At 44.5% G+C, this 18,023-nt stretch overlaps 1 protein-coding gene and 1 non-coding gene across 2 annotated transcripts in view; one reads left to right on the top strand and one right to left on the bottom strand.

Annotated features, from left to right (window-relative positions):
* The window catches only part of VAT1L (vesicle amine transport 1 like), a 166,025-nt gene that overhangs the window by 30,403 nt on the left and 117,599 nt on the right, over positions 1 to 18,023 (top strand). Inside the window, exons 2-3 of the mRNA XM_005905698.3 lie at positions 670 to 799; positions 4,960 to 5,175. Coding sequence (XP_005905760.1) covers positions 670 to 799; positions 4,960 to 5,175 — 346 coding nt within the window. The remainder of the gene's footprint in view (positions 1 to 669; positions 800 to 4,959; positions 5,176 to 18,023) is intronic.
* Positions 4,147 to 4,304, bottom strand: LOC138991866 (small nucleolar RNA SNORA15). Its single transcript, XR_011467764.1, has one exon. It is a non-coding gene; the product is annotated as a small nucleolar RNA SNORA15 (small nucleolar RNA).

Here is an 18,023-nt window from a genome sequence, read left to right as displayed (position 1 = left end):
GATGGTTGAAAGTGAAAGCGAAAGTTGCCCAGTCATGTCTGACTCTGTGACCCTGGAATTCTCCAGGCCAGAGTACTGGAGTGGGTAGCCGTTCCCTTCTCTGGGGGATCTTCCCAATCCAGGGATAGAACCCAGGTCTCCCACATTGCAGGTGGATTCTTTACCAGCTGAGCTACTTGTGACAGTCTATTTGAGACCTTTTAAGTTAGATCTTTTTCTCTTTCTTTTTCATAGATAGGTGGGTGGCCATTATGTCTGGCTGCTTTCTGTGTTTCTTCTTATAAGCTCTTCCTAGTATTTTTTTTCCCCTCAATTAAGTGCTAGAATGGCTAATGACCAGGCTGGTCAATACATTTTTAGAGTTAGAGTAAGGAGGCTGTGAGTGGGGACAACGAGGCTCTCTCTTGAATTAGAGCGTGAACGCTGCAGATGCCATTTGAAGGGCTGAGAAAGCATGAGTTGTCTAGAGAGGTAATTGTTTTGCTTTCTTGGTGACATCTAGCTAAGTAACGTTATTATTAGACACATTTTTCCAGAAAGTTAAAAAAGAAAGAAGAGAGGAACTGGGGGAGGAAGGGGAGGGAGGGGATGGGAAGGAAAGAAGAGTCAAGCCAGTGCTTTCTTTCCATCTCATCGTGAATTTCTCTCTTTTCATTTTGCTGTTTACAGTGGTTTAAACTTCATTGACTTGATGGTGCGCCAGGGGAATATCGACACCCCTCCCAAGACCCCGCTGGTGCCAGGATTTGAGTGTTCTGGGATTGTTGAAGCCCTAGGGGACAGCGTTAAAGGATTTGAGGTAATGTTTTGACTTCTGACTGAAAGGGTGATATTTATCTGGAATCTATTGAAATAATACAAGATTAAACAAAACATTATGCAAAATGCATTTGAAATCATCTGTAACATGTCTTCTTGTTATTTGCTTTTTAAAATTTATTTCAATTGAAGGATAATTGCCCGATAGTAGTGTGTTGATTTCTGCCATACGAGTGAATCAGCCGTGGGCACACATATGTCCCCTAACTCCTGAACCTCCCCCAGCCCCGCCCGCCCCTCACAGAGCATGGCCTGGAGCCCCCCGTGCCGTCAGCGGCTCCCATCAGCTATCTGTTTCACACACGATATTCATAAGTGATAGGACTTTCCCAGTGTCTCATGCCTTTCTCAGGGACCATCTTGTTACAACTCCTCGCAACAGTCTGGTGAAGTGGCCAGGGGAAACCTTAACATCCCCTTTATTCACTTTATAGCTATTAAAAAGATTTTTAAAAAGAAAAATGTTTTTTTAAAAAGATTAAAATGAATACAACTATGGATTTGGCCATGGGTTAACCAAGCGTACACCCCTCCTCTCTCTACTCGTGGCTCCCATTTCACCATCACATCAGGCTCAGAAGTTAATTACAAAATGCAAAGGTTGGTGAGAAATAGCCTCTGTTTCTTCTAATCACTTATAAGTCATTATTTCAGACATTGAGAAAGGGCATTTTTGGATGAAAAATGTAAAGACAAAGGGTAGAGTTATCTGACAATAAGACAGAATTGGCTATGGGTTGGTGGCTTGGGGAGTAAGACAAGTCTACAAAGGGTTATTATATAATTCTGTTTTTGTACATGTACATAACTCCCAATAACAAAATTTTTAATCACTGAAAATATCCTATTTACCATTACCATATAAATCAAATAGGATCTGGTCTATGAAAACTGAAAAACCTATGGGCAAATCAACTATACAAAATTGTGGTAGTTGAGAGCAAGAAAAGCCATTGGAAATCAGGCATAAGAGCTCTCATTAAACTTTAGTGCTTCCCCACGGAGAGACAAAGAGACCTTACACTTGAGAATCCATCATAACCAGAAACATGGGCAAGTTACTGTTTTTCAGCCCCATCACAACCCTGCAACGTAAAGATTATTATCCCGTTAGAGATGAAGTTCAGAAGGGTTTGGTAGTTTTCCATGCGGTCAGAATGAGAGCAAGTAGAAGGTGAACCTGAATTCAAACCACTAGAGAGTTTTGATTCTTCCTACAGTCCCACAATCTTTACCCCTCCTCCCCACCTGCAAATGCTGCATTGGATGGTTAATACAGGAAGAAAAATCCTGTAAAAGGCAATGCCAAAATCCCCTCAGAATCGATTTTGAGCCTGCTGCTTGGTCTCAGTGCCTCAGAGCCTCAGTATACTTTGAAAATATCAATATGCTCCAAATTCATTATGATGAATGTCTGGACCCCTCAACCAGCTCATCTGTCTTTTTGTCAGTGGTTTCCAGATAACACGGCAGAAAAACGTTCAGAGAGAAGTAATTGTGCTTTTTCTTTTCTTCTCTATGACTTTACATTTTCTGTCCCCAGGTAGGCAATATAACCAGAGGCAGCACCGTCTCTCCCTGAAAATGCTGCCTATAAGAAATACAATCTGTTCTTCATTCCTCCACGTGGTCCCAAAGGAAAAGAGCATACCATTTGCTCTATCAAGCCTGAGCACTGGATAAACAACCCATCATTTTAGGGATGGGTTGACCTTGGTTTATAGGGAGGAATCACTGTGCCTGATTATATATATTTTCCCTTATGTATGATCTTTCTTTTGCTAGTTAGCCCTGGCTTGCTTATTGTCAGATTGATCCATCATCTCCTCCACCCCTCCTCCAGTCCTTTCAGCTGCACTAATAAAAGAAGCCACCTACGGGTTTCTAGTCAGGGCGTGATTGGGGAGAAAAACCAATACTAATATGCCCTCTACTGACTTATGATTTTCAATCATGTTGGAGATAGAATTCCACACAGCAACACATGGAATAGCTAGCTGTCTTGGCTTGATCGATTACAAGGAAGCCTTGAAAAATTATTGCCGGGAGCACTGCAGAAAAGGAATCATTTGGGCTGCGTTGCCAAAAACTAATTTCTTTTCCCTAACAGAATCAAATAATGAGGTGAATTAGATATTTTTTAAAAAGTTTCCCACCTCTGGACTCTGAGATTAGGGTTTATCTGATGGCTGACCCCTCTTTTTGACGTTTTGATAATGAAATGAGAGGCCTGGAGCAGAAAACTCTGTTGGGATGGCATGACCATTACTGTCAGGGTGGTCTGGGGTGGTATGACCATCACTGTCACGGTGGTTGAGATACTCTTTTCCCACACTCTGTTTACACCGCACGTCATCAGCTACTCTGTGGTGCTATGACAGAGCTTTAGGTTTGCATGACTCTGAAAAAGGAGGATGCCGGTATTAGACCTGAGCGATCCTCTGGTCCAAGCCATGATGTTCCTGACAGCATCCTTTGATTCTCAATGCTTCCAAGGATTGACCCTCACTGCCCATGAGACAGCCTCTCCCACCCATCAGTTTCCTCACTAGACAGCTCTTCCTCTGCTTCATGAAACTCAGTGGGTCAAAGATTTAGCTTTCGATCATTAAAGTGTGAATTCCATGGGAGATCAGGAACCAGGCTTCTTAAGAGCTGGCACTGACTGTTCTTTGCTCAGTTTACATGCACCATGCCATGTAGGTTGCTTGCTTATTATTTTATTTAATCTCATAAGGAGCCGTTCCTAATATTAAACCCATGTAAGAGCCAAGGAAACTGGAACTTAAAGACCTTAGACTAATATTCCCAGACTTGGTGGGTTTCCCCTGTTGCACACTCTTATATAACTCAGTGTCTTCTTTGTAGCACTTAGGTGTAATGAATGAACTATTTGTATCTGGAGTCAGCCTCGCTATGTTCGCATCCAGGTCCAGCTGCTCTCTGGCTGCATGACTTTTGGGTCAGATCAGTGACGTGATCTTCTCTTTGCTTCAGTTTAAGTGTCTGCAAAAAACTCTCATCGTTCATCTGTAATATGGAGCTATAAAAAGAAACCAGTCTCATGGGAGGCTTTTGTTGTAGTTTGTTGAACAGAGGTAAAAGAGAAAGGCTAAACTAGAAGAAAACAGTAGAATCAATTACTAAAAAAAAAAAAAGTAAACTAAAACACAGATATATGGAAGCCATTAGTTTACTGAGAAATCACTGTGACAGTAACAATTTGAATATTGCATTGAAGAGTCACAGTACAAGCCTAACGTCAGATAGCAGAATGGTTCCATTGAACTACCACTTGGCAACTCATAAGCTGTTCGTGATGGTTTACTTTGTATTTCCCTTGAATAATGATATGTTATGGGGAAAAAAAAAAAACTTAGCACATGATTATAACCACTTTAAAGGGAAGACCACTCTTTTCTTTTCTGCCTGGTGTCTGGCTATGTAAACCACTGATTTAAAAAAACCGCAGTCTTCAGCCCTGCCTCATCCGATCAGGAGGTAAACCAAGTGACAGCCTTAGGACAACGCCTGCCGTATAATACGTGTGCTCCTCACACCCGCGGGCAGTCTCCTATTTCTCTCTGAGCCTGGTTGCTTTTATTCAATTCCCTGCACTCAGATTTACATGACTTTTCTGACGCACCACGTTTCACATCTAATGCCATCGGTAATCCGGTGCTAACCTTTGACGCAAATACTGCAGTGAACTAGCCTGGCAGGGAATCAATACGGGCTGGGAGAGAACCAAAGAGAGCAGACTGACTCCCAGCCCTGCCCCTTTGACCCTCCACGTCCTGAAACAGGGAGATTAGATGAGAGGTCGGATCGGTAATGTGACCTTCTGACGCTAACATTCCAAGGCGTGCAACGTGGTGCACGTCGATATTTATGCTCCGGAAGAGGGATACAGACCGGGGCTTCCATGGCCTCTGGGAAGCTTGCAGAGATTGGTTCAGAGCATCCACAAATGCCTCAAAAGGCAGGTGAGGTGAAGGTGTGCATATTTTAGGGTTTGAGGTTTCTTTTTTTCCCCCTGGGAAGGACTCTACAGTTTTTGCTAGATCATTAAGTGTACTTGAGAAATCTCTCAAAAAAGACTAAGAAACCTCCACTCACGCCGTGCTTCCCTCTCGCCAGATCGGGGACCGCGTCATGGCATTTGTCAATTACAGCGCCTGGGCAGAGGTAGTGTGCACACCTGTGGAATTTGTCTACAAGATCCCCGAGGACATGAGCTTCTCTGAGGCCGCTGCCTTCCCCATGAACTTCGTCACCGCCTACATGATGCTCTTCGAAGTCGCCAACCTCCGAGAAGGGATGTCTGTGCTCATACACTCGGCTGGCGGCGGCGTGGTGAGTGGGCTGCTGTGCGTCCTCCTCCCCGAGGTCAGGGTGGAGAGAGTGGAGTGACACGCGGTTGATGATGTTTCTTTGTGAGCTGTGTCCATTCGTAGAGATGATCACTGTGGTTCTCCTGAATCTCACGTGAGTGGCAGAGTTCATAAGGACGAATGTGTTGGGGTTAATGTGAGCCTCAGAGATGGTTTCTCTGGAGTTTGGAAAGATCTCTTAGATGGTGTGTCTCAGTGGTGGATTCTGTAGAGAAGCACTCACTCTCAGCCTTGGCATCCCAGTGAACCTTCATGTCAATCACTGTGAGATGCTCCGTAGGTCATGTACTACTAACATTATCTGAAATGCCAAAATGGCGGAGGCTTTACTCTTTTCAGTAAGTTGCCACAAATTCGTGATACTTCCCAGAGTAATGGTGTCCTTGTTCATTTGTGTTCTGATATATTTTCTTGAGTGGCAGGGAGGCAGATGGAGATTGTACTAGCACAGTGGGAATGGCACTTTAACCTAAGTCTACCCATGAGAGCGGTTGCTTGTAGGAATGTCACCTGTAAGGCATGTTTTGACAAGGGAAGAAATAAAGGAAATTAAAATTGCTGCCCTGGAGCTCAGGAATGGCAGAGATTTCTTTCATGGTTTGGATGGATCTCAGTACCAGTCACATCATATGTACTGCCAACCTGCCCCAGGGCAAGCACTGTGTTCCCCTAGGTGTCTTGGGGTTGGAGGAGAACTCCAACCTTTGAGAATGAGAGGTACTTGTGCTCAGTCACTAGTCATGTCTTGACTGGGAAATTCCATGGACAGAGAGTGAGATGTTACTCACTAATTCAGTGACTGTGCATTGAATACATACTACGTCTTGGGCTCTATGGGGATAGAGATTAAAAAGAGAGGGTCTGGATACACTGTCCAGTAGGGCGTGAGAGGTTCTTGGGGTTGAGGATTCTGTTGTTTTATGAACTCAGAGATGAACTCTTAGGTTGCGTATATCTTAAAGATTTTTTTCATTGGTGGTTCTACTAAGGTTGTTTTTTTTTGTTTTTAATCTTGGCTTTCTACAACTACCAAAACCTTATATACTGTACAACTCATTTCTGGTTTTCCTTTCCAAGAAGACAAGGAATGCCTTTAAGAAGAATATCTTCAATCACTTTAGCAAATTTGCCAATGTCTTTTGACCATGAGTAAAGATACAATAAAAGTTAAATATCCCCCAGAAAAGAAATGGATTTCAGTGCCAGTGAATCTGTTAACAGCAAGCAAGCCATTTAGAACGCTGGTATTTATGAGCTCGGTGTGCTCGGCACGTAACGTGTGAGACCTGTTTTCCTTTTATCAGCCTCAGTGCCAGGCTTTACAGTGGAGCTGGATTCAGTTCTGCTGAGAGTCTGTGTCGAAACATCGGCATTGACGTTGTTTGGTTATATGTTTTGATTTTTTGTTTTTCATTTGAGTTTGTTCTTCTTGGAACCAAGAGAAATGTATCAGGGACCTGGGTCTCACAAAAGAGAAAAAAACGTCTTGGGAAATAACAGAAGTTCTTACCATGCCTTATTCTGGGCTCACAGACACGAAAGGACTAAACTCTGAACTAAACTAAAGGACAGTAAGAAAAAAAATGTGAAACAGGAAGGAACTGGGGAGGGGACAACGAGGGTAGATAACTAATGGGGCATATAATGCAGGCTTTGATGTCTTATAGCTTTGCTGAAGCTTCTTGGCTTCCTAAGAGTGGGTTGTGCAAAGGGAGAAAAATGATCAGCCATGTGCACTTGTGTTCATTTGATGGAGATAAACCAGTCACCAGGAAAACCATAACCAGTACTGGGGTGTTTGTTAGTTACTTTGCTTTTGGCCAGGCCATGCAGGCTGTGGGATCTCAGTTCCTCCACCAGGTATCAAACCCATGCTCCTGCAGTGAAAGCCCAGAGTCTTAACCACCGAGCCACCAGGGAAATCCCAGTGCTGATTTTAAGGCCAGGGATAATTATCTGTCGTTTCTCATAAGAAATGTATGCTGACATGTAATGAACATCCACTCACAGAACAGTTACCATAAATGCAACTTCTCCTGTGATGCTGCTTCTTATGGTGTGCTTGTTTCATAATCTAATAGCACTAAGTAAAGCAAAGTTTAGTGAAAGTGAATAGCCTGGGGCCAAAAGGATGTGGTCTGGCTAAACCCAAGGACACTTGAAGGGTGGGGTTGGACTTCCAGCTCTCAGGTGCTTGGGTCTCTAAATAGCATTTTTCCCAATCAAGATTTGATGGGTGGTATGTGGCATGGGGGCTTCCCGGGTAGCACCAATGATAAAGAACCTGCCTGCCCATGCAGGAGACAAAAGACACGGGTTCGATCCCTAGGTTGGGAAGATGCCCTAGAGAAGGGCATGGCAACTCACTCCAGGGTTCTTGCCTGGAGAATCTCATGGACAGAGGAGCTTGATGGGCTACGGTCCATAGGGTCACAAAGAATCAAACATAACTGAAATGACTTAGCATGCACAAATACGCATGCAGCATGGAGTTCAAGGTTACCATGAGAGGAAAGTCTTTTTGCCAAGCACATATCCACATATGTGAACACTCAAGTGAGATGGGGTGGACTTGACACAGTCTTATAAAAAACCAACAGGTTCTGAAGGGAGCCCAGACCATGTCACCACCCCATGGTGGAAAGACCAGCGGGCCACCTCCGGGCAGACCTAGATTCCTCCCAAGAAGACAGCCAGCCACTGCCCTCATGATGGGGGGGTGGGCTCCCTGGGGAGTACTTTTCATGAGCTATCTGTGATGCTCTGGAAAGGTACAGGGTGTTGCCCATCACCATTGGATAAATTTGGCTCAGCTGCAGTGGGCAGCAGGAGACATGAGACATGGGTTCAACCCCTGGGTTGGGAAGATCCTCTAGAAGAGGAAATGGCAACCCACTCCAGTGTTCTTCCCTGGAGAATCCCATGGACAGAGGAGCCTGGTGGGCTATGGTCCATAGGGTCACAAAGAGTCAGACGTGACTGAAGCGACTTGGTGCACAGCACAGCTGTGGTAGGCAGGGTGAGTCTCTCTTTCTCTCTCCATCCCTGACTCCCCCTACCCCACCCCAGACATCCACATCCTAATCCCTTATACAGCAAAAGGGATTGTGCAGATGGGATTAAGGAAAGGACCTTGAGGTGGAGAGACCCTTCTGAATTATCCAGGTGGGTCTGATAAAAAGAGTCAGAAGGAGATTCAGAGCTGTTACACTGATGGCCTCAAGGATGGAGGAAGAGACCATAAGCCAAGGGCTGTGGGCAGTCCCTCGATGCTGAAAGAGACAGAGAAAGGGACTCCCCTGGAGCTTCCAAAAGGAACACAACCCTGCTAAAAACCTTGATTTTAGCCTCAGGCAACCCATTTTGGATTTCTGATCTCCAGAACTGCAATATAAAACCTCTGTATATAATGTAATATATATCCTATTACAATATAAAACTCTGGCAGAATAAATTGGTTTTATTTGTTTTTAGCCATGGAACTAGATGGTAATTTTTTGTAGCAACAATAGGAAATGAATTCATAGAGCTACTTTCTCTGGGTTGTTTCCCTTTTCATGGTGAAAAGCCAGTAATAAATTGCAAAACTAGGATTCACACCCTCCTTTGGCTGATTAGAACACACTTCTCTTTCCACTCAACAGCTCCATCATTCATTCCTTCATTTATTCATTCATTCAACACATATTTGTTCATCTTCTACTTTAGTGCCAGCTATAGACATTTCTAAGAGCCAAAAAGGCTGTGGCCTGGGTATATGGTTCCTAACTTGATGATGATCAGATGACAAATCAGATTCAACCTAATTAGGATAAAGTTTGCTTAACTGAGTTTATATAAAGTGTGTAGTCCTCATGGTACCAAGACTTCTTCTGTCTGACTTTATCAGAGGCTGTGGAGCAGAATTTGCAGACAGGAAGTGAGAAATGCCAACCTAAACGTGATTTGGAAAGAAACTTTAATATCGTATAGGGAAATAATTCAATCCAGAGCCAGTCACTTTCTCATCTAAATTGCCCAAGTCTCCACTGCTGTATCCGATCTCTGAAGATGCTGTTGATTTCCTCTGACAGTAGCAGAGTCAGATGGTCTGAGAAGATAACACACCTAATCAAATCTCTGTGTGTACTCAGTCACTCAGTCGTGTCCAATTCTTTGCAGCCCCTTGGACTCTAGCCCGCCAGGCTCCTCTGTCCATGGAATTTTTCAGACAAGAATACTGGAGTGGGTTGCCCACTTCCTACTCCAGGGGATCTTCCCAACTCAGGGACTGAACCACTGTCTCTTGCATCTCCTGTGTTGGATTCTTTACCAGTAGTGCCACCTGGGAAGCCCCAATCAAGTCTTTGTCAGTCGCTCAGTCATGTCCGACTCTTTGTGACCCCATGGACTGTAGCCCGCCAGGCTTCTCTGTCCATGGGATTTCCCAGGCAAGATACTGGAGCGGGTTGCCATCTCCTTCTCCAGGGGATCTTCCTAATTCAGGGATCAAACCTGTGTTTCCTGCATCGGCAGGTGTATTCTTTACCACTGATTTGTTACTGCTACATCATAAATGCAGTAAACACTTGTGAACCAAAACGCTGTTGCAAGCCATTTTTTATGGCCTAGAAAACGTATATGCTGAGCTAAGGAGAGTCCCATCCTTGATTTAATCTCAGAAAAAAAAATCACTCCTAGGGATCTTGTAAATTTCAGCCTAGTAAGCCGTCTTTGGCGGTCTTGCTCATGCCATCCCACATTCTGAATATTGTTCCAGGTTTCCTCTCTGCATCTGGTGTGCATTATTAGTTGAATGAGGCCCCCTCTTCAAGGCCCTGTGACCGTTTCACCCATATCCCCCTCCATCATCCCATGGTCCAGCTATTCTTAGTCTGTACTCGTCAGCATCCAACTAGAGGGTGCATGCATGAGATCTCAGAGCCAGAAGGAGACAAAGACATCCAGTTGTGTCCCACACCAGTTGTGTACCAGGGTCATTGTAAACAGAATTCATGTAGCCCTCGTAACAACCATCCCCAAGAGAGAGTACGTAGCAGGGAAGACTTCAGACCATGAGTTCTAGAGCTGGGCTCCCTGAGCTTAGTCCCAGCTCCATCTTCCAACCCCTTGGAGAGTCGACTTTCTCATTTGTAAAGCGGGGTAACATTATGGCCAGCCTCAGGCGGTACCTCTGAACTTGAAGCAGTATACTTGCACGTGATAAACACCCAGTAAAAATGAGTTATTGTAATTTCCCAGATCCAGAGTTTCAGAGTTGTTTCCAAGCCCACAACCGTTCATTAGATGGAAGGATCAAATTTGAACTCGGAATTCCAGGGCCAGGAACTCCCCCATCCATCGCTCTTGAGATTGCCCCACAGAGCCGGCCTCAAAACTGTCTGCACCGCCCCTGTCTTCTGTCTGCCCCCTACCCTATGCCCTGGATAAGAGGGTCTACACCATAGCAAGACCTCCGAATCCCCAGGAGCCTACAATTCTTGGAAACGGAATCTCTGAAAATTTTAAGAGGATAAAGTGCCTCTGTCATATCCTTAAATATCCATGTCATATCCATGAATAATAGAAGAGATGATGATTAACTGCATCTCAGCCATCAGCAGGAAGGGCTGTGGCCTGAGGACCCCCTGGGATGCATAAGACCCTCATTCTGTAACCGCTGACCCCTAGAAACAGGCCCTCACCCTCCTAAATGTCAAAGATGCTGCAGAGATGTGTCGTGGCACCAGGCCCCACCTCCCTGCTTCTGGAAACCTCTGATGCTGGCTGCCACTGCCTGACTTTCACAAGTCAGCAATATACCTTAGGTTAAGAAAAACATATCTAAAAACATTTCTTCCAAGCTGGGTCTATGTCTGGATAAGCCTCACTTGATCTTTATTTTTAGTTGCTTTTAACTTCTTTACAGTAAGTCATGAGTGAGCCAAAGAAACTATCTTTATTATAAACATTATAAAGGTTAAATTTGGCCTCTGAGACAGAGGCTTTGTTTATTCAATATTCGTTGAACATATATATCACATCATGAGGGAATAAGAGCTGAAATAGAGTCCAGTAATTTCCATACAGTGGCTGTGAGGTAGATACTGTTTCATCCCCGTTATAACAGAGGAAATTAAGACACAGAGAGGTTGAGTTACCTCTTTCAGGTCACCCAGCCATAGAGAGGATGGGCTCGCATGTGTACTTGGGTCTCTTTGAATATAGAGCTCGTGTTTTTTAAGTACTGGGAGGCCATGTGCAGAGAAACCCAGCTTCTGCTTAGAATGAAGTGGAATGGATTCCTCTCTCTGGGTTTTGTCGGTGAGCTTTCCCCCCACCCCAGGAGCTGAGGACAGCCTGGGGGGTTACTCAGGAGAGTTGAGCTATCTTCAGGAGGAGGAGGGGGCCATCCGTTGATACAACCAGCCTTCCAAGAGGCAGGCGGATTTAGTGCTGGAGCATCTCCTCTTGTTAATTTCCCAGCTGGAAATAAGCTGTAGGCTGCCGTGTCCCTGAAGGCAGGGATGGTGTGAAGTCCTCAACACTATGTCCTGAGCACACAGCCCAGTGCCCAGTATACCGGGGTTACTTGCTGAGTATTTGCAGAGGGAATGAAGGAAGAAAGGGGCAGAAGGAATGAAGGGGGAAAAGGCAGCATTTATGTTAGTTATAGAGACAGTACAGAACTTCAAGTGCTCAGATTCCAAAGTTTGAGCTGGTTTTCATCCTAGCTTCTCTGTTTTCCAGGTGAGAGACCTTGAATAAGTGCTTTAACTCCCTTGGATCTTACTTCTTCATCTGAAAGAATGGATATAATATTGATCTCAGTTTTTGTACAGCATTTTAAAAGAGGTTTATGGAGTGGGCTTTGCAAGCTAACCGGCATACAGGAAAGTCCAGTGTCAGCTGCTATTATTACTATTATCATCATGTTATTATTATCACTCTCTGGTTAGAAAATATTACTCAGTGCCACTGTGGTACTTAAACAGCCAGAAGCAAGAGAGCAACAAATCATACAGTCAGCGGGCGGCTGGTTGTTGGAACCTGGAGCAAGGGGCAGGTAAAGCTGATCTCAGCATCCTTTGTTCATCCTCCCAGACAGGTGTCTGCACAATGATCTCATGAATTAGCGGGGCTGTCACACAAGCCCCTTTTCAAGCATCACTTTCCTCAAACACATAAGACATAATTAGACATGAAGAAAAATGTACCTCCGTAGTTCCAGCCCTTGGACATGCGCTGAGAACTCCAGACAGACAGACTAGTCTTGCTGAGTTTATATAACCCCAGGGACCCATCCACTTCCCAGCAACACACTTGAAAGGCCACACTTGCTTTTCAGAATATTATTGCCCATATTAAGATGAAAAAAAAAAAAAACTGTTCAGCTGGGCAAGTGTGCAGTATACAGCAAGAAGCAGCCTCGCCTGTTCTCATGGGCACCCACCAGGCTGTCAACTGTTGTCCCCGCCCTCTACCCATCCCCGGCTGGCCACTGGTCCCTCTGACAGTGTCCATCCTGTGGCTCACTCTATGAGAAACTCCAGAGAATCCCCCACGCAGTCCCTGTTCAAACCGCGCTTGGGCTCCTCAACCATTTGACTGGATAGAGAGATGAACTCTCAGCCTCACCTTTGCTCACACCAGCCCGAGTCCTTCTCGCACCCTGCTCCCCATTGTTCCCACCCTCCACCCCACACTTGCTCATAATCCCCTGCCCTCCCCACCGCCAGCCCCTGCCTCTCTCATCTCTCTGTGCCTGGCTCTGCCTCTGTCTGCATCTGTCTTTCTCTGCATCTCTATCTCTTGCTTTTTTTTCCTCTGTATCTTTCTGTCTCTGTTCTTCCCTCTCCATTTCTTTCTGTCCTTCCTTGCTTTTATCTTTTTCTCGTTCCTTCCTTTTTTCTTCTTTGCTTTGTCTTTTTCTCTCTCCCCTTCCTTCCATCTTTCCTCCCTTCTCTCTCTTTCCCTTTTCCTCCCTCCCTCCCTCTCTCTTTCTTTCTTCATCTATCTAGTACAAGCCCTGAGGATAGGTAACTGTGTCAGTCTCTGGGTGTTATAAAGTGAGCAACATTAACCCAATGCCTCTGTCCTGAAGCCTGCAGTCTCATGGATATAATACATCTTTACCAATCAGCAATGGTGGTGGTGATAGGCACTAAGCAGGGAGTAAATGGTGTTGTGACTATAGAATACAAGGTCTAAGCGCCTAGTCTAGGGGAACAGAGATGACTGTACTTAGGAACCAAACTTAGGACTGCTATTTAAGGATGACAAGGAGCTGGGGAGGTGTAAACAGTGAAGGGAAGAGGTTAGGAGGTTACAAGAATAATCAACAATGTGGAATCTGCATATGTTCCGGAAACTGACCAGAATGTGGCAAGAGAGGAGAAGAAGAGAGAAAGAAGGGACAGTGAGTGAGTGGCAGGTGAATGACCACATGGCAGCATGACGACCATTTTTTTAAATTTTTTTTAATTTTTAAACTTTACATAATTGTATTAGTTTTGCCAAATACCAAAATGAATCCGCCACAGGTATACATGTGTTCCCCGTCCTGAACCCTCCTCCCTCCTCCCTCCCCATACCATCCCTCTGGGTCGTCCCAGTGCACTAGCCCCAAGCATCCAGTATCGTGCATCGAACCTGGACTGGCAACTCGTTTCTTACATGATATTTTACATGTTTCAATGTCATTCTCCCAAATCTTCCCACCCTCTCCCTCTCCCACAGAGTCCATAAGACTGTTCTATACATCAGTGTCTCTTTTGCTGTCTCGTACACCGGGTTATTGTTACCATCTTTCTAAATTCCATATATATGCGTTAGTATACTGTATTGATGTTTTTCCTTCTGGCTTACTTCACTCTGTATAATAGGCTCCAGTTTCATCCACCTCATTAGAACTGATTCAAATGTATTCTTTTTAATGGCTGAGTAATACTCCATTGTGTATATGTACCACAGCTTTCTTATCCATTCATCTGCTGATGGACATCTCGGTTGCTTCCATGTCCTGGCTATTATAAACAGTGCTGTGATGAACATTGGGGTACATGTGTCTCTTTCCCTTCTGGTTTCCTCAGTGTGTATGCCTAGCAGTGGGATTGCTGGATCATAAGGCAGTTCTATTTCCAGTTTTTTAAGGAATCTCCACACTGTTCTCCATAGTGGCTGTACTAGTTTGCATTCCCACCAACAGTGTAAGAGGGTTCCCTTTTCTCCACACTCTCTCCAGCATTTATTATTTGTAGACTTTTGGATCGCAGCCATTCTGACTGGTGTGAAATGGTACCTCATAGTGGTTTTGATTTGCATTTCTCTGATAATGAGTGATGTTGAGCATGTTTTCATGTGTTTGTTAGCCATCTGTATGTCTTCTTTGGATAAATGTCTATTTAGTTCTTTGGCCCATTTTTTGATTGGGTCATTTATTTTTCTGGAGTTGAGCTGTAGGAGTTGCTTGTATATTTTTGAGATTAGGTGTTTGCATGACGACCATTTTATCCTTATCCTAAAAGCCATGCAGGGTCATGGGAGGGTTTTGAGCAGAAATTTAACCTGTGGTTGACAGTTTTATAAGATTCTGTATTGCTGAAGGGTGAATAGATTTGAGTGGGTCAGGGTGGAATCTGGGTGATTGAGGGATGGCCAGAGTGTCCTTCAGCTTCTCTTTAGAGTAATTAGAGCTCTGGATACCTGAATGCCAGAGATTCAGGCATGTAGGGCTCTATCCTTTGGTCTGACAACATCACAGTGTAGTCCTAGGTAAGCCTTTTCCCATCTTGTGCCTTAGGTTTTCCTGTAAAATGAGGTAATGCAATGCTGCTTCTGTAAAATAAGGTAGACCAGATGTTTCTCCTGTAAACTGAGATAGACCCATTGGTTTCTAAGGCCCGATGTCATGCTCTCTTGTGATGTGGCCAATCTTTACCTCCTAGATGAAAACTTCCTTACCTATCACTCTCACCAGCGCCAACTCCCCTCCCTATTCATCCACTCTCACCATGATTCTCTTCTTTAAATTCATAAGAGTCAGAGGAACAGTTAACAGTTGTTAAATGTTCAGTCTTTGGAACAGACTTCCTGGGTTTGAGTCCTGCTTTCTATGACTTACTACTTAGCTGTTTGTTAGTTTCCTTGTGTATAGTAGAGTTATTATACTTATCTCATAGTGTTGGGAGGCTTGAATAAATTAATATATGTAAAACATGTAAACAGTGCCCAAACCTAGTAAGTACCCAAACGTTACCTAATGAAACTGTAGGGGATGCTGTGCTGTGCCATCTAGAACACCCTTCAGAACAGAGGTACACATTTTCCCGAGCTGCCGGAAGCTTTGGCTACTGATGACTCACGGCTGTGTCCCCTCCCCAGTAATAGCTGTCGAGGGAGGGAGCTGCCTTGCTCAAGGTTTCTGCCCCTTGCTGGGGCAGCCCCTGTCTACACTGTTGGACGCAGGGCTACAGAAACCCGGCCCCCTTGCATCCATGGAGACAGCTCTGAAGGACTAGAGACAGCTCTGTAGGACTCACCCATCTTTGAAACAGTTGTGGGACTGGCATGATCATCTTTTGCAGGTGTGCCACAGCTCAACTTCTCTCTCTGCCCAGTTCTGCTTCCCTCACTCCTTTGCAGATGCTGTTCCCACGAGTACTTCCCAATAAGCACTCTGCACGCAGGTCTGCACTCAGAGTCCTTTTTCAGAGAACCTGGCTCTCAACAGTTATTGTGATGACCGTTATGAGTTATCATCATCATATCATCATACCCCGCTTGCCTGCCTGGTTGCTTGGTTGAATTTCCAACAATGATCATCCTTTAGACCTTGCTTCTCCACCCTGTGCTTAGTTCTGGAAGCTTATCTTCTCTCCTTTCTGAGAATCCTTCCTGTTGTCTGGAGCACTGCTGAGTGCCCAGAAGCAGCTCGTAAGTGCTGGTGGGCTGAATAAGTGTGTACACAATGGGGCTGGTGCATACTTTCTTTCTCCTAAACCATTTGGGCTCCACTTGATATTACTAAACCCAGGATATACACCAGACAAAACATCAGAATAACTTTGCAATATGGCCCCAAGCTGGGAAAACTGGGCCCTGGGCTTTCAGCTCTTATGGTGGGGTTTGCTTTTAGTATCAGGAAGAAAGAAATAAAGCTATTCCGGGCTTGGCTTAAAGAAGAGAAGCTCAGATTAAAGGCGTATTTCTCTTTATTTGGGCAAGCTACTTAACCCTCAGGACCTTGGTTTCTTCATTTTTGCAATGAGGATGAAAGTGGAGATGTGAGTAGTCAGTGATTAAATTCATATAGAGCTGTGGTTTCCCACAGCATGGCTCCTAGACCATCAGCATCACCTGGAAGTTGTTAGAAATGCAAGTCCTTGGGTCTCACCCCAGACCAACTATGGAGTCTGAAACTCTGGCATGGAAGCAGCAGGTCAAGAGACAGAATCTACAGGCAACTCTCCAACCTGAGTTTTAACAAACCCACCAGGGGACTCCAATGCAAGGTCAAGTTTGAGAATCAGTGATACGGAACTTCTAATAAGCCTGACACTGGAAAATTCAATAGGAATTAGATATCACTGTCATTTGGGTGGTGGTGCATTGTAGTGGGTAATGCACGTGAAATGTCATGCATTAAAGAAAGAATTAGTATTCATTTCAGTCTTCTGTATTAGTGTATGCTAGTTTAGGTTTAGGGCACAGAGGTTTAAACTCAACCAACCTGTATTTGCATCCCAACTTCGACAATTTACTGGATGATCTTAACCAAGGTGCTTAATCTAAGTCTCAGTTTTCCCGTGTGTAAAATTCACATCATAGCACAACCCTCCTCAGATTGGTATGCAGTTAACAAGAGAATGGAATCCTTAATACAACATCAACCCCAAGTGAGAGCACGGTAAATGGTGACTGTGATTCTATCCAAGTCACGCCCTACGTCAAAGAGAAGACATAACGGCATAATTATCCTGTAACATTTCCATGTTTGCTCATAAAAGCAGATGTAGGACCCAGCTTGTCGTGTGTGCAGGAGGGAAGTCCTCATGAAATGGTACCCATCTGTGTCACACTGGAGTGAATGGTTATTTTCAAAGTCTCAAAGCTGTGAGCTCTTCCGCTGTCGAGCTTTTCTCAATCCCATGTTGCTGGGCTGCGTGCCCGCCTGGTGGAAGGACTGACTCTTGATAGGGGAGGGAGTCTGTGGTCTGAGAGCAAGGGACGCACTTTAGTGTAAAACAGCAAGAAAAATAGCCCACAAGGAATATTTGGACACTAAGGATGCTTTTTATCCTCCTCGGCTTCATTGCTTACTTTGTATCCATAAAATCTGTCTGGCATTCGTGTCCTGTTCCTCTGCCTGGAGCAGGCATTCATTTTTGTGAGCTGGCAGAAGAGGTTCAGACCAAATACTCAGCCACTAAGGAAAGAATATGTCTACTCATGAGGTTAGGGCTCTGGCCTTGGCACCTGGATGTGGGTTCAAACCCCAGCCCTGCTACTTGCTGATTATGTATCATCTCTTTTACAAGTCTCATTTTTTCCCATTTGTAAAATGAGAAAACTCATTCAGTATTTATACAAGTAGTCAACACAGCACATGACGCCCACTTAGCTATTTTTAATTGTCCTGTTGGAAATGATGTTAGACTGTCCAGCATGGATTTAAGGAGACAGATATTCAAATTACATAAGCGTGCTTGTTTTTGCACTTTTTTTTCTGCCTTGTTATTCTCAGGCTAAATCGGGGTTACGATAACTTCACTTCAAACCGGGAGTGAGCTATATGGATTCACGTTGATGAATGGCAGAAACCAACACAAT

The sequence above is a fragment of the Bos mutus genome, chromosome 18, assembly GCF_027580195.1.
Source record: "Bos mutus isolate GX-2022 chromosome 18, NWIPB_WYAK_1.1, whole genome shotgun sequence".
NCBI lineage: Eukaryota > Metazoa > Chordata > Mammalia > Artiodactyla > Bovidae > Bos > Bos mutus.
This window is presented reverse-complemented; position numbering and strand designations above follow the sequence as displayed.